The 18,118-nt window shown below is 41.1% G+C and overlaps 1 protein-coding gene across 1 annotated transcript in view; it reads left to right on the top strand.

Moving 5' to 3' along the window:
• Positions 1-17,728, top strand: part of LOC136863589 (cytosolic carboxypeptidase 6) — a 1,034,988-nt gene extending 1,017,260 nt beyond the window's left edge. Inside the window, exons 11-12 of the mRNA XM_068226007.1 lie at positions 16,942-17,054; positions 17,136-17,728. Of these exons, the coding sequence (XP_068082108.1) occupies positions 16,942-17,054; positions 17,136-17,728 (706 nt within the window). The remainder of the gene's footprint in view (positions 1-16,941; positions 17,055-17,135) is intronic.
• Positions 17,729-18,118: the final 390 nt, after the last annotated feature.

Genomic DNA, 18,118 nt, shown 5'->3' on the forward strand with positions numbered 1-18,118 from the left:
GTTTAACAGGAGTTGTTTGTATGAGACTTGTGTTGAAGTCGTGGTAGCTGAGTGTTTGGAGTCAAGTATCTGAATTGGTTTTGATGTGTTGGTAGTTGACATACATTTGCTGCAGTCTCTTCTTATTCTTTCCTAGTAGTTTTTTTTTTCATGATGGCAGTTCACTAGTGCGTGTGCGTGGAGGATGTAAATATATTTTTGAAATAATTTGTAAATAAACTCGTGTACGCAACTGACAAGATTTTGTGCGCGTGTTTGTGACCACATCAAACTGTCTCTGCAGGAAGGTTCTGTAGTCATCGTTGTGCCTTGTGGAACGAAGTGACACGCAATAATGCCTCTGACGTCATAAGCCACAATGACCATCAGCTTCACGGCGAAAGGGATGTGATGGAACTTCCCTCTTAGTGGTGATCTTTCATGTCACCATCCTGTAGACTTGTGTTTGAACCCTGGCTCATACGCCTTGGCCCAAAACTTACCTACGGTCACTATTCTCTCCTGCATTTGCTCGCCTGCCTGCCGCTAGCGTACCAAGTGGTCAAAGCACTTTTGCACGCCAGTCAGTGCACATGGCACCCACAGTGATGCCATTTTGCGCAGATAAAAACCTTCCTGTAAAATTCTGTGGACGGTTCGTTTTTCAGTGCTTGTTTCTACTTCTAAATCAAGTGGTGTCCATCTTCTGCCCACATCCATGCACTTGGTAATTACTGCACGTGACCCATCAGTCCGCATACTAACAGGGCTTCCAGACCATTGAACGTATCTGATTGCTATCCATCTGGCAAAGACCGAGCTCGATAGCTGCAGTCGCTTAAGTGTGGCCAGTATCCAGTATTCGGGAGATAGTAGGTTCGAACCCCACTGTCGGCAGCCCTGAAAATGGTTTTCCGTGGTTTCCCATTTTCACACCAGGCAAATGCTGGGGCTGTATCTTAATTAAGGCCACGGCCGCTTCCTTCCCACTCCTAGGCCTTTCCTGTCCCATCGTCGCCATAAAACCTATCTGTGTCGGTGCGACATAAAGCAACTAGAAAAAAAACATCTGGCAACGGTTCCGTACGGAAGGGCACAAGCTCTCTATAACTTTCTTCGGCATTGCGACCCCGGCAAACGGCCAGTTTGATGTATGCACGCTGCTCTTGCTTCATCTCATCCGCTCTGCACGGAGTCTGACACACTACTGCAGTCCTATCGCCCTGTGCATGGTACCTGCCCAACGCACCGTCATCTCGTGCTGTGCCCATGTAGTTTATTTGTTATACTTTCCAGGACTTATGACCACTGTATGACAGCACCATGTTGGAAAAAATAGTTGCCATGATTTATGTTCCAACCCTTGTATTTTAAAATATAAATAGCAAGTTGTAGTTTTATGTGACTGTTGATATCATGATCATAGCCCTGTAACGTCCATTTTCGTGGAATCAGAACCAGAGTGGCGTAACTTTACATTTCCAAGATCCCACTTGTCTAGGCCGGGTTTTGAACAGAGGCCATCTTGCCCAGAAACCTGTGACAAAAGTAATTTTGTTTAACTCTTTATTCTTTATTATTATTTTTATTTATTCTTTATTATTATTTTTCTCTAGATCACAGTAAACAAATACCAAATTGATCCGTTGAATGAGAAAAATAACAGCGTTCAACTTTAGACACACACACAAACTTCTACTAACTTTAAAACAAACAGACATAGTTAATATACATACAAAGAAAGAAAAGAACACCACAGATTATAGGCAAAAAAGAAAAGAATAGGCCCAATTATTCGTCTTGCACTAACAGCACACCAAACACCAATCTTCCTATCATAATGAGGGACTTCATAAACACCATTAGGATTTTCTGCACGCCAGTAGCGAGAGTTATGACTGTTCACATGACTATTAAGATGAAAACAGAACTTTTACATACGAAAATAGGGTGTTGCAATGATAACTGTCTCACCACATTAACAGCTGGGATTCAGACTGGCGACTCATGCTTGCCGGATCGAACACGTGCAAGCTACGTGCAAGGTCAACAAGAACTAAGCGCGCTTCCCATGCTGCAGCTGCCGTAACCCAGAGTACAAAGACCGTGCGCTCGGTCTGCGTTTACTTGAGAAACCCTGTATTATCATGTTCTTTAAATGTTGGCGGATGCGATCCCAATTGAGGCTGGCAGCATTTCAGTTCGTTTAACTGCGACAGTATCTCGCCGTTGGCTTCCGTCACGTTACAGAACACTTCTGGACAAAGTTCTGACAATCTTCTCTTAAAATCCATAGTAAATGAAGAAGCGTTGAATAAGTAACAATATTATTGTATATTTTGACACCTGTGGATACAAATAAAGCTCTATAACAGGGCCTCTCAAACGCCCAAAATCTCACGCGTGCAAATCGAGGCGCAAGAGCTCCGTGCACTGTGCATCGGTGCCGCTCGGCTTGGTTCGGACCAACGTTTCGTCTCCTGGCTACTCGGCTAAGCTCGGCTAAGCTCGGCTATATTCGGCGCAATTCAGCTCGGATTTGGAGCGCTACGAAGCAAGTACGGAAGAGGGAGACAGGGGGAGCGAGCGAAACAGGCGTGAGTAAAGAGAGAGTAAGCGCTATTGCTCCAAATAGAGGAGTGGGGGGCCTGCAATCTGGTCAACCAAGCGAAGTCGTCTTTTGCACCATGCACAGTGCATGCACCAAGCGCATGCACCCTGTGAGGCCCTGCTCTATAAGATTGATATGCTTAACCGCCAATTTGGTTCTTACGTATGCGAGGGTCATGTGAAAAAATTTTAGTTTCTCCTGCAAGCGATCTCTTCACCATGTTGAATGTACTGTTTTTACCAGCACGAGTGTGGACAGTATAGAGCTATTTTTATATGGATATTTTTAAATAGTGGTGTGTTGTTCTGCACCTAATAGTAATACCTCTGCTACGGGAAAACGATTATTTTGATTCACTTCTGACAATTATGGAAGAGCAATCTGGCTTCAAAACTGTAGACGTGAAGTGTGAAAACCAACATGAACTTCGAAGCTTTGTGAGGTAAGTTATTCCACATTAATTATTGAGGAGTTAGAATTACCTTTATAATGCTGATTAATACCAAGAAAGGTCATTTTTTATAGCACCTTAGCTTACCGTACTCGTCTCTGTTATCGGCATTCTTTCCAAGTACAGTACCAGTAATTGTGAACTTCTTATGATACGTAGGTCGGATATAGTTTAGGTTTTAATCAAAAATGCCTAAGTACTGATAAAAGCTGCACACTATTTAGAAGAAAGTCCATCTGTATGGGTAGTACAGTAATATCTAACCAGAAAGTACTGAAAATTGCTGTGAATACACCTAAGTGAAAATCGAAGTTTATTATGTGCTGATAAACAGCCTGCGTAGAAAAGTCACATTTTTGGCCAACCAAGTAAAGATTTGAAATGTTACTGAAATAATATTCCATTAAATTTCTTTTGATGTGTTCCACAATATTATTTTGTATTATACTATATTTTAATGATAACCGCTATTTAGTTCTAATATGGAGGTAGATAAGGTGTAGGAGTGAATGTTTGAGGATTTCTTTTTGTTTATTGATTACTGAGGTACTAAAAACACGTAATATTTTGTGGTAGCTCTATCATAATAGCAAATTTTAATCAGTGGGAAAGGAAATTAAAAATTACAAAGATGTTACATAATTATAGGTACCATTTGAACAATAATATCAACAGATACCGGTATACAATGCATTTCAGGAATATTAATATATTTCTATAAAAGGATACACTCCAGGACATACTTTGAGTGTTTTGCTATAATGTTTATCTCTTTAATGATGGCCATGATATCTTACTGTCTATATGGGTATATTTTTTAAATGCTATTTGTTCGGGGCGTCAACCTAGAAAGATCTTTTGCCCCTACTTGCACCATACGTTAGGAACCTGCGTGCATTTGGAAATCGCGGAAGTGTAAATTGTTGAATGTGAGAAAAGGAACGTTAAGGACGACACAAACACCCAGTCCCCAGGCCAGGAATATTAATCCTTTACAATTAAAAACCCTGACCTGGTGGGGAATCGAACCCGGGGCCGCCGGGTGACAGACGGACGCGTTACGAGGGCTGGAACGAGGTCTATTCAGCATGGGGAGGTCAAATTAGTAGAGCTGGGTTCGATTTCCACCTCAGCCATTCTGGAAGTGGTTTTCCGTGGTTTCCCACTTCTCCTCCAGGCAAATGCCGGGATGGTACGTAACTTAAGGCTACGGCCGCTTCCTTCCCTTTTCCTTGTCTATCCCTTCCAATCTTCCCACCCCCAGCAACGCCCCTGTTCAGCATAGCAAGTGAGGCCGCCTGGGCGAGGTACTGATCATCCTCCCCAGTTGTATCCCCGACCCAATGTCTCACGCTCCAGGACACTGCACTTGAGGCGGTAGAGGCGTGATCTTTCGCTGAGTCCGAGGGAAAAACCAACCCAGGATGGTAAGCAAATTAAGAAAGAAGGACTGATCCTCCTGGGGGCATTTGAAGAACGTCGTTTACACTCAAGCGCCGGAAAACTCCAACTCCAACTCATTGCCGAGCAATTCCACCTGGAATGCTTCAGCGCACAATGTGCATAAACCAAAACTGTCATCACATTGAGCATTTGCTGCGATTAAACATAGTCAGGGCAGCTGTGTTCCTACTATTTTCGAACACATTCATTTACACACAGTTTGCATGAAAGCGGGTATTGAACGTACATTACGTGTACCGATCTCGATAGCTGCAGTCGCTTATGTGCGGCCAGTATCCAGTATTCGGCAGATAGTAGGTTCGAACCCCACTGTCGGCAGCAATGAAGATGGTCTTCCTTTGTTTCCCATTTCCACACCAGGGGCTGTACCTTAATGAAGGCCACGGCTGTTTCCTTCCCACTCCCAGCCCTTTACAGTCACATCGTCGCCATAAGACCTATCTGTGTCGGTGCGACGTAAAGCAACTTGCAAACAATGCATTACGTGCGGTACGTATTAAACAAATATTTCGAAAATATGGCATCTTCCAACCTCCCACCACACACACGTAAGCCCTCTCCGCCGCGCCCTTACCGACTACGCTAGGGTCCGTACGGCACACTAAGCAGATTAAAGCATGTTTCAGGTTTACGGCGGTCGCAATATCAATTTAGTGTTTCGCCGGCGTGACAGGTTCATATGATCTAGAAGGCACACGCATGCCTTCCAGTATTTAATGTCAGCATATATATTACGGCGTCCCATCACGGTGAGGCGGTAAATACCAAGATATCCGGTTGTGTTTTCTGAGCATACCAGCAGGGCAGTTGTTTCAAGACTGAATATTTATTGCGGGTTGCATAAAACTACATTGGAAGGGACGGCTGAATCTCATGGTGTGTGTGTGTATACATGAAGACTCCACTTCTAAAACTGCTTCCTTTCTTCCTTCTTCTTATTATTATTTATCTGTTTACCCCCCAGGGTCGGTTCTTCCCTCGGACTCAGCGAGGGATCCCACCTCTACCACCTCAAGGGCAGTGTTCTGGAGCGTGAGACATTGGGTCGGAGGATACAATTGTGGAGAATGACCATTACCTCACCCAGGCGCCCTCACCTGCTATGCTGAACAGGGGCCTTGTGGAGGAAGCGGTCATGGCCTTAAGTTAGGTACCATTCCAGCACTTGCCTGGAGAAGTGCGAAACCACAGAAACCACTTCCAGGAAGGCTGAGGTGGAAATCGAACCCATCTCTACTCAGTTGACCTCCCTAGGCCGAGTGGAACCCGTTCCAGCCCTCGCACCACTTTTCAAATTTCGTTTCAGAGCCGGGAATCGAACCCGGGCCTCCGGGGGTGGCAGCTAATCACACTAACCACTACACCACAGAGGTAGACAAAACTGCTTCCTTCATCTTCTTAAAAATATGAAGTAATGGGAGTTTCAGTCTCTCAACAAACTCTTCTAACAAATCTGTTAATCATTGCATGGCTTAACTTTCTCTTTCTTTGCGTGACTTAGTTTCAAAGATGATGTAATTTTTCAAAACACTCTCCTCCACCCTGTGTACTGCTCCAAAACTATCTCTTTCCCTGCATGAATTTTTTCAAAACTTCTTCAATCCATAAGCAAGATTACTGCTCTTTTTGTTTGTATTTGGTTCCAAAACCCTCTCCATCCTTCTTTTAACTTGTCTTACAAGTTCAATTTAAGTTCATCTTTTCAACAATATTACTCACACTATACAAGCGAGATTGCTATCACCTCGTGGTAGAGGGCGAAAGAAACTGAATGATCCATTAAAGTTTAGGCATAACTAAGAGAAATATCAGAGATAAGGGTTGTTTTAAACGACCGCATTTTCGGTTGCTCGGCCATGGAACAAGCTATTTGCTTTGGCCTTATATTTAAGTTCATATGAACAAACTTTAATGGCATAGAACGATAGTCTTATAAAACAATCTAATCATACAGTTATGTCATTCCTAACCCTCGGAGATGATTAGTTCTTCGGCCGTGGTATATCGAAACATTATTTTTAAGTGTGTAATATTTATAATGAAGTAGGGCCTATATCTAATACATACGCAATGGGAATTGCTTAGTAATATATGTGTTTTTGGTGCAGAAGTCACTGAATCGAATGTCCGCTCTGCACTCGTTCGGACAGACTCCCACTATTGAAAATTGAAAATAATACATTTTACAGATGTATACACTTACCTATGAATCGTACAGTTATGTTGGCTTCAAGAATCAGGCGACGTTACATCTTGCTGTCGTTGAACTCTGGGGTATTATGCAAGTGACTTTCTTTCTTTCTTTCTTTCTTTCTTTCTTTCTTTCTTTCCTTCTTTCTTTTTTTCTTTTTTTAATCCGTTTACCCCCGAGGGCTGGTTTTTCCCTCGGACTCAGCGAGGGATCCCACCTCTACTGCCTCAAGGGCAGTGTCCTGGAGCGTGAGACTTTGGGTCGGTGGATATTACTTGGAGAAGGACCAATATCTCGACCAAGCGGCCTTACCTGCTATGCTGAACAGGGACCTCATGGGGGGATGGGAAGATTGGAAGGGATAGACAAGGAAGAGGGAAGGAAGCGGACGTGGCCTTAAGTTAGGTACCATACCGGCATTTGCCTGGAAGAGAAGTGGGAAACCACGGAAAAGCACTTCGAGGATGGCTGATGGCTGAGGTGGAAATCGAACCCCTCTACTCAGTTGGCTTCCCGAGGCTAAGTGGATCCCGTTCCTGCCCTCGTACCACTTTTCTAATTTCGTAGCAGAGATGTATTCAAAAATAGACCAAGGTAAATTCGAGTCCGAGTGGAGAAATATCAATGATTTGTCATTCTATAAAGAGGCTATGTAGGGTAATTCAGACTCAAATGAAAACTAAGAGGAATTACACCACCCCACCGAAGAGGACGATGGCCTGAGGATTTGAACTGTTGTGTTTAATTTGATTTAATGTTCAAAAATTTTACATAGCAAAGGAAAAAACCAGTACGATGTCAGTAAGAAACGCGTGCTTAATATTATTATAAACACAGTTTCAGAAAGCTATTGTAATTGTAATATTTTACAGTTTTAGGGTATTGATAATAATATTTCAAGTTCATTATTTTTACTTACAGGGATGTATAATATTACTTCAATCTAAATGTTAAAGTTATTTTCAAAACTCTCCCATTTCATTGTACCATTCCATAATTTTCTACATCCAGCCAACAATCCTTAATAACTTCGCATTGATTTTCATAATTATTACTATGATAAATGTGTGTTCAACCAGCTATAAAACTGAAAAAATGTTGGTCGCTGACAACGAAAGGAAAGGAGTTATTAGTTTTCCGTGATTTTTAAAAAGTAATTTATTAAGGATGTAGGCATTTTTGGGCCGCCTCTGTGATGTAGTGGTTAGTGTAATTAGCTGCCACCCCCGGAGGCCCGTGTTCGATTCCCGGCTCTGCCACGAAATTTGAAAATTGGTACGACGGCTCAAAGGGGGTCCACTCAGCATCGGGAGCTCAACTGAGTAGAGTTGGGTTGGATTCCCACCTCAGCCATCCTGGAAGTGATTTTCCGTGGTTTCCCACTTCTCCTCCAGGCAAATGCCGGGATGATACCTAACTTAAGGCCACGGCCACTTCCTTCCCACTTCTTTGTCTATCCCTTCCAATCTTCCCATCCCCTCGCAAGGCCCCTGTTCAGTATAGCAGTTGAGGCCGCCTGGGAGAGGTACTGGTCATCCTCCCCAGTTGTATCCCCTTCCCAGAGTCTGAAGCTCCGGGACACTGCCCTTGAGGCGGTAGAGGTGGGATATCTCGCTGAGTCCGAGGGAGAATCCGACCCTGGAGGGTAAACAGATAAAGAAGAATAAGAAGTCGGCATTTTTGGAAGTGGAGTTTTCATATACGAGGGGTGTTTTTAAATAAGTGCCGGTTTGATATAGAAAAATGTAATGCCATTTTTAAACAGTTATTTCTTTACATGTAAGCATGTACCTTAAACTACTTCTCAGCGTAAATTCCAGGCATATTAAGGCACTTGTCATATCGTGAAGCCAGCTTCTGAATTCCATCCTCACAGAAATCTGCCGCCTTATGTGCCAACCACTGCCGCGAGGTCGCGTTTAGGTCATCATCATCATCATCGTCGTCGTAACACTGACCTCCTAAATGCTTTTTCAGGCGCAGGAAGAAGTGGTGGTCACTAGACACTAGGTCATGACTATACGGAGGATGAACATACTGTCCCCCAACCAAATGAAGGGATGAGGTCTCGGGTCCGATTAGCCGTGTGAGGTCGCACATTGTCATGAAGCAAACGAATCCCCCTTGTGAGCATGACAAGCCGTTTGTTTTGGATTGCGTGAGCACAACTTCCGATATCGGTAATCTAAGCGTCCTGACAAAATGTTATAAAGATCACTCCTTGAAATTGCAGGCAACTCATAACTTACTGACGAAATCGTAGCGCATCTGTTTCCTCGATCCATTGCATCAACTTTTTGCACCAAGTCTTCAGTATTGACAGACTGTCGCCCACTACGCATCTCGTTGTGGACATTAGTACGGCCTTCTTTAAATGCTCTAACTCATCCATTCCTTTGCTCATAGTGTGTTCTCCATACACTTCACAAATCTGCCGATGAATTTCAACAGCTTTCTTCCATTTTCCATTTAAAAATCGAATCACAGCGCGTGCTTCACACTTGGCGGAACCGTTAATTGTGAGATTTTTTCAATAAGCACAAGCAAACGTAAGTACGGGAGAATGCTTCCGTAATGGCCTTTGTGGCTAGCCTACAGATGAAATGAAATGGCGTATGGCTTTTAGTGCCGGGAGTGTCCGAGGACAAGTTCGGCTCGCCAGATGCAGGACTTTCGATTTGATTCCCGTGGGCGACCTGCGCGTCGTGATGAGGATAAAATGATGATGAGGACGACATATAAACCCAGCCCCCGTGTCAGCGAAATTAACCAATTATGGTTAAAATTCTCGACTCCGCCGGGAATCAAACCCGGGCCTCCTGTGGCCAAAGGCCAGCACGCTAACCATTTAGCCATGGAGCCGGACACCCTACAGATGTACTGTACGTACTGAGCGCGCATGCTTTGAACGAAGATCAAACCGCTGCAGCGGCCATATTCAAAAACGGTACTTACTTAAAAAGCATGCTTCGTATATATGTAAGTTTGTTGAAAAATTGATGAGTGATTAGGGCTTCACAGGTGTGAAAGTACACTTTCAACAACCCATATGCCTGTTCTTTACATTATATTTCCTGGGATGCCTCTGGTCTAGCTCTCTAACTTCCAGGAGCCCCATTAAATTTTCATCCTGTGCTTTCTTATTATCAAAGTCCTTAAACATGATTAATATCAGCACTCTGTCAATCTCATTAATTAAATCAAGAAAGTTTTCCATTGTAATAAAAGAGAAGGAATTCAAAATTAACTCGGGGAAGCAGTACGGTATATAATTCTCAAATCTCTCAGTAATGTTTCCTCTTTCAGAAACCAAAATTTCCTTTTAGGTTTTTCCTTTAGTTCTTGGTATGATAATCTGTCCTTTTTAGTTGACGTAAGCTTCACATAACCTATTCTTGTTTATGGGACTATGCGTTTTTATCGTCTTTCTCACTCTATTCTTCTTCGAAGTTTGAATTCAGTTTGTAACTATCATGTAAGAGCTACCACACCATTACTGGTACTTTAAATCTCTCCTATCAACAACAGTTCATTTTGTAGATAATTGATATTATTCAATCCGGGGAAATGTTGAACAATTTATTAATGATATATTTGTACAATTTTCTATTTAGGAAAAAATATATGGTATGAAAAGATCACAATTCTAGGACCCATGACTCATGACACTGTCATACCAGCATAGTACTTCAAAAATTTCTGCCTGAAATATTGAAATTTATGATTTCACAACAAAAGCATGTGTCTTGATGTACTGTGACACATTTTATGTAAAAATGTAGTAACTTTAGAGTATAGTAAGTATAGCAACTGATACAACTAAGGTACTTGTATAATTTACAAATGAGTGCAAAATAATCTGTCATTATAGTGGGCACATCAATTCCTTACTACATGTATTCTTAAAGGTGAATTTCCTTTACCTTGCTTAGAATGCAAATGATAATTCAGGGTATGCCTAAAGTACAGAAGAACAGGACTTTATCCTTTTTTCCTCTTAAAATCAAATACTGGATACGTCTGCTTATAGTGATGATATTGCTACACTAGTGGGTGTGGCAACTTGAGGTGAATAGGCTGTATATTGATTAATGCATCCATGGTCTGGATACATTGTCCTTCTGATTCATGTTGTGTAAACCCACAGATATAAAAAATTACTCTATCTTGTATGAGAGGCATTAACTTGAAATCCATGGCAAGCTACTTTTAGTTAGGGATCTATATTTGTATTCGTCATATCAAAATGTTGTACGGTAATATCATTTTCCTGTTTAGGTACTCTTTGAAGATAATCAGTGGGAACAGAGAAGATGGTTGGAAAAAACTCAAGCCCAATGCAAATCCAACATTCTTTATGTATTAAATGCCCCCAGACGAATTTTGACTACCAGAAAGTCTCAGCACAAGGTATTTATACTAATGAGATTCAACAGATACGTATTGTAATCACTTTTGTATAATAATTAATTATAAATATCTAGTTATTCTGACTGTCTTGAATAAAACAGATTTTAATTATTCTAACAGAAAGAGTAGGCCTACCTATTTGAGGATGGGCATGCAAGATCACTCCTACTTTAGTCTTATTATGTGCTTCCTTGTCATAATAACATTTATCATCTCTTCCAGAAGGCTTCAAAAATTCAAACTAGCAGAGTTTCAAGACGAAATCAACTCATTAAGGTATAAACTTCACAAGAAAAATGCATTATTCAAGGAATTCCTTAATGATGAACAAATCTCAGCCTTAGAACATACACCTTCTCCATGGAGCAGTGAATCTATTTTTTACGGTTTAAAACTTAAGTTCAGTTTTGGTATTCGTGACTACAATTATTTACGTAGCACGAATTATCCTATACCTTCTTACAGTGCACTTACTAAGAGAAATAGACATTTAACAATATCGTTTATTAGATTTATTAGACAGAATGTTTACTCCCTCCATCGATGAGTTGGGAATAAGTGGGTCAGTTGAATTTTAAGATGTACGATTACTCATTTTGTGGGGACACTACTTTCAGTGAAAATCAATCAATCAATCAATCAATCAATCAATCAATCAATCAATCAATCATTCAATACTGATCTGCATTTAGGGCAGTCACCCAGGTGGCAGCGTCCCTATCTGTTGTCTTCCTAGCTTTTCTTAAATGATTTCAAAGAAATTGGAAATTTATTAAACATCTCCTTTGGTAAGTTATTCCAAACCCTAACTCCCCTTCCTATAAATGATTATCTGCTCCATTTTGTCCTCTTGAATTCCAGCTTTATCTTCATATTGTGATCTTTCCTACTTTTAAAGACGCCACTCAAACGTATTCGTCTACTAATATCTTTCCACGCCATCTCTCCGCTGACAGCTCGGAACATACCGCTTAGTCGAGCAGCTCGTCTTCTTCCCAGCCCAAACTTTGCAACATTCTGTAACGCTACTCTTCTATCGGAAATCACCCAGAACAAATCGAACTGCTTTTCTTTGGATTTGTTCCAGTTCTTGAATCAGGTAATCCTGGTGAGGGTCCCATGCACTGGAACCATACCCTAGTTGGGGTCTTACCAGGGACTTATATGCCCTCTCTTTTACATCCTTACTACAACCCCTAAACACCCTCATTACCATGTGCAGAGATCTGTACCCTTTACTTACAATCCCATTTATGCGATTACCCCAATGAAGACCTTTCCTTATATTAACACCTAGATACTTACAATGATCCCCAAAAGGAACTTTCACCCCATCAACGCAGTAATTAAAACTGAGAGGACTTTTCCTATTTGTGAAACTCACAACCTGACTTTTAACCCCGTATTTCAACATACCATTGCCTGCTGTCCATCTCACAATATTATCGAGGTCACGTTGCAGTTGCTCACAATCTTGTAACTTACTTATTACTCAATACAGAATAACATCATCCGCAAATAGTCTTACCGCTGATTCCACTTGTTTACTCATATCATTTATATATATAAGAAAACATAAAGGTCCAGTAATACTGCCTTGAGGAATTCCCGTCTTAATTATTACAGGGTCAGATAAAGCTTCGCCTACTCTAATTCTCTGAGATCTATTTCCTAGAAATATAGCAACCCATTCAGCCACTCTTTTGTCTAGTTCAATTTCACTAATTTTTGCCAGTAGTCTCCCATGATCCACCCTAATCGCGATACAGTCCCTTTGACCTCCTGATTCCAAGATATCTGCTATATGTTGTTGGAAGCCTACATGTTGAGCTTCCGTGGAATAGCCTTTCCTACAACCGAACTGCCTTCTACCGAACCAGTTATTAATTTCGCAAACATGTCTAATATAATCAGAAAGAATGCCTTCCCAAAGCTTACATGCAACGTATGTCAAACTTACTGGCCGGAAATTTTCAGCTTTATGTCTATCACCCTTTCCTTTATAAACAGGGGCTACTATAGCAGCTCTCCATTCATTTGGTATAGCTCCTTCAACCAAACAATAATTAAATAAGTACTTCAGATATGGTACTACAGTATATCCCAACCCATTGTCTTTAGTATATCCCCAGAAATCTTGTCAATTCCAGCTGTTTTTCTAGTTTTCAACATTTCTATCTTATTGTATATATCATTGTTATCATATGTAAATTTTAATACTTCTTAAGCATTAGTCTCTTCCTCTATCTGGACATTATCCTTGTAACCAACAGTCTTTACATACTGCTGACTGAATACTTCTGCCATTTGAAGATCCTCACATACACACTCCCCTTGGCTATTAATTATTCCTGCAATGTCCTTCATGGTAACTGTTTCTGCCTTAAAATGCCTATACATACCCTTGCCTTTCTCACTAATATTTGTATGACTGCCAATTATGCTTTCCATCATGTTATTATTTTTTTGTTAGGGGCTTTACGTCGCCCGACACAGATAGGTCTTATGGCGACGATGGGATAGGAAAGGCCTTCGAGTTGGAAGGAAGCGGCCGTGGCCTTAATTAAGGTACAGCCCCAGCATTTGCCTGGTGTGAAAATGGGAAACCACGGAATACCATCTTCAGGGCTGCCGATAGTGGGACTCGAACCTACTATCTCCCGGATTCAAGCTCACAGCCGCGCGCCTCTACGCAAACAGCCAACTCGCCCGGTCATGTTATCCTTAGCTGCCTTCTTTGCTAGATTCAGTTTCTTAGTAAGTTCCTTCAATTTCTCCTTACTTCCACAGCCATTTCTAACTCTATTTCTTTCCACTCTGCACCTCCTTCTTAATATCTTTATTTCTCTATTATAATAAGGTGGGTCTTTAACCATTCCTTACCACCTTTAAATGTACAAACCTGTTTTCACATTCCTCAACAATCGCTTTAAACCCATCCCAGAGTCTGTTTGCATTTTATTTACCGTTTTCACCGATCATAGTTACTTTTTAGAAACTACCTCATGCCTGCTTTATCAGCCATATGGTACTGCCTAATAGTCCTACTTTTAAGACCTTCCTTTCTATCACATTTATTTTTAACTACGACAAAAACAACTGCATGATCACTAATTCCATCAATTACTTCGGTTTCTCTCTAGAGCTCAACTGGTTTTACTAGCACCACATCCAGGATATTTTTCGCTCTAGTTGGTTTCATCACTTTCTGAATCAGCTGTCCTTCCCATATTAGCTTATTTGCCATTTGTTGGTCATGCTTCCTGTCGTTCGCATTTACTTCCCAATTGACATTTGGTAAATTCAGATCTCGTCTACAATCACATTCCCTTCCATGTCGTTTTCCACATAGCTGATTATCTTATCAAATAATTCTGAATCCGTGTCAGCGCTACCCTTTCTCGGTCTGTACACTCCAAAGACATCAAGTTGCCTATTGTCTTTAGAAATGAGCCTTACCCCTAGAATCTCATGTTTCTCATCTTTAACTTCTTCGTGGCTTACAAATTCCTCTTTCACCAGAATGAATACTCCCCCTCCCACCATTCCTATCCTACCTCTACAATACACTCTCGAGTTCCCTTGAGAAAATGTCTGCAGCCATAATATCATTTCTCAGCCATAATTCAACTCCTATTACAATATCTGGTAAATATATATCTATTAAATTACTTAATTCTATTCCCTTCTTTACAATACTTCTACAGTTCAACTCTAACATTTTTATGTCATCCCTACTTGACTATACCCAGATTTTATGGAACCACGTTACTCCTGTTCTAATCAGAGGTGCGAAAAGCGCTTGGAAACAGTCTGACGATATAGCATGTGAAGTAAAAGGACCTTCTACCAAGGGTGTTATACAAAAGCAACTTACTGAATTATGTGTTCATTTTGCAGAGCTGTGTGGGCTTTGTACTGTATTATATCTGCCTCTTAAGATATGGAATGATACAAGAGAGCTATATTGGTTGCTTTCGGTGTAGAAGTGGCACAAAATGAAGATCAAAGGAGTATAAAGTTCAGTATTAATTATAAAGAAATTTATGTGTTACCGGTACCAGATGCTTGCCATCTGCTTTGAAAAGTGCAGTTCTAAAAACAGGTCTTTATTTCCCTCATTTTCTTGTAGAAAGTAAATATCATCCGTATAGTTCTGTGTTTGTAAAATGCATTGTACCGTACAACTATGGCACTCGGAATTTGATAAGAAAAGAGAATTAACATTACTTCATTTGAAGACAGATGATGAGCCAACTCATTTTAGTAAAATTAATGTTGGCTCAGCTATTTGTATTTTTTCAGTAAATACAGCAGCAGTGCTGGAATCGGCTGTAACATTCAAATTGTCATCATCTGAAGCAACAACTACAGCACATTTTTATTTGTTAATTCCACAGTGATTTTAACATGTTCCTCGAATATTGCAAAGGTAGGTGTTACTGGTAAAAACAAAAAAGTTAACTTTCAATTCCTTAGTTGATTTGTAGAGATCTTTCAAATATTTCAATAAGTAATATTTAGAAACCTCTGAATACAGGAATGATCACGTCAACATTGCCTTTGTGTACAATTTAAGAACATGTTTTAAATGAATGCTACAAATTTGTGCTGCTGCACATGTTTACCCAAGATACTGTACAAATATTTTCTCACAAATTAGGAGAAACACTGGTTCTTGTCTCTCTGCACTATAGTGCCTCAAGGCGATGAAACTTATGACAGTTCTGAATTCATGTGTGATGTAATGAGATCTACATACATTAATGATAGTGATCCCTTCTTAATTGATCATGTGCCATAAAATGACTGCAAAACTTCATCTGTACCGTTTTTTGTTTTGCCTCGGTTCTTGTACCACCTCTACCCTCTTTATTTGACAGTACTGCGTGCTCTTCTGAACTACAGTAATTAACCCCACTTCCACTGACAACATTTCAGCTTCTACCATTAATCTGTATCCCATCGACGTTACTGCACCAATTTCAGCATATGTTGACCTGTATCACACTCCCATTGACATTGCTGCATCTATTTCTCCTCCTATTGTTGAACTGCATCATGCTTCCACTGACATTACTTCACCCCTTACTTCAGTCACAGCTGATCAATCAATATCCAATTCTGTCCCGAGTGCCCAACAACAGGAATTTAACTTCCAATCAGCACAATGACAACATTTTTCAAAACTAATTTCATATGAAACAAATAATTTGTTTAACATAGGTGGTAATACAACTGCAATGTTGAAAACCATGATATGTGGTACATGCAGACTATTTAACCTCTGAGCACTTTAACTCAAGCTCTGAAATTTTTGTAAGTTTTCTTTAATTTGGGTGGTCTAAAGAAATCATATTTTGAGGTTATGAAATTAATTTGCAACTTTGAGGTGTTATATGGGTACTATAAGCAATATATAATGAATAATGGTGTAAATCGTGTAATGAAGGAAATTACAAGTGATAAATGCTGTACTTTAAAATAAAAAATTGCAGAACACTTCAGCATTTGTTCAATGCAATTTAACAACAACGTACATAAACAAGGTAAAATGCAGGGAACTGCATCAACAAAGACAAAGAAAATGTGAGTAAGGGATGGAATGCTACTTTTTTGTAAACATTGTAATTAAAGGAAACTCTAAATTAATAAAACATACTTAAATTTGCTATTTTTTAAATGTAGTCTGAGCAAGTTAACTAATGGTACAACCTTTGAAGTTTAATAAGGTGAGTTTTGTTTAGAAATCATACTATGTCTCCTCAAACCAAACGAATGCAGACGAGTTGATCAATTAGAGAATACTGACATCAGTGTTATTTTGTCCTTCAGGTACTTCTGCGGAGTGCTCAAGGACTCAGTGAATTGCTACACTCTGGAAGTTTCCTTCTACGGCTACCAGAGACCCAACTCGCTGGGTATCTTCTACTACACAGAAGAAGCTTGTATCCTTACTGAGCACGTTTGTACAACGTTAATATCTAAACTTCTCAACGTCTTCGAATATTTTCCTTAACTTGACACAGATTGCCGTTTGGGGCGGAACATTGCTCGATCATTTCTAGATTACTACAAAGCCCTAGGAGTGATCCCAACCAACGTTCCAGTGCCCATAGCTGCGTCTCCAGAACCTAGACGACGGGCTCGGTCGAGTCGGAGCGCATCTTCCAGGCCGAGGTCCAGACAAAGGTCGAGTCCAAGGTCAACACGGAGCCAGGCTTTACTCCATTTACACGAACTTCCTCCAGAGGGTCGCAGTGGAAGCTCATCCAGTGAGGGATCGCCAGCAATCGGGGCTTTCCCGTCTGCGCGCCGTTCGCTCGCCGTGCCGAGCCCTGGTGGCCCCGCAGGGGACGCGGCGACCGCTGGACTTCGCAGCCTTACAGGAAAGAAAGTGGGTGGTGGTGGCATCATCTGCCGCCCTGATGGTCCTCGAACACTCGCTGCACCAGTCGTGTGTTCTCCCCCAACCCCTAGACTCTCCATCATCGACTTCAACCAGCTGACGCGCGGTGGGCTCGATCAAGCCACAGGCCGCGGACGAGGGCGAGGCCGCACGAGAGGTGGGGGAAGAGGAAGGGGCAGGGGGAGGCGCGGCCATCGGAAGAGCTCTCCCTAATTTCTAACTCTCTTATTTTTTAGCAGTTTATATTACAGATAACAACAACAATCCGAAATCTGCCCGAAGAAAAAACACACAAGTGGCTTAACGCACACAATTAGTTATTTCGAATGAAGTGCTGTTGGGAAAGATAAGCCTCCAGGTGGCAAAATATTGAAGGTAATACTTCGGCTTATTCTAAGGGCCTTTCAAAGTTTGCAAAAATGGACTAATTGCTCTCAGCGCTACTAAAGGAGCCATGCGAATTTTCTGTCATTTCCTCGTGTGTACCACTCTACTGTAGTTCCGTTCTTCTACGACAGCCAGCAAACCGTGTATATCACGATTGAAATTCACTAGGACAATTGTCGAGATTTCAACATTGTACCCCAGGTTCAAATACCAGTG

This window comes from Anabrus simplex, chromosome 2 (assembly GCF_040414725.1).
Source record: "Anabrus simplex isolate iqAnaSimp1 chromosome 2, ASM4041472v1, whole genome shotgun sequence".
NCBI classification, from domain to species: domain Eukaryota; kingdom Metazoa; phylum Arthropoda; class Insecta; order Orthoptera; family Tettigoniidae; genus Anabrus; species Anabrus simplex.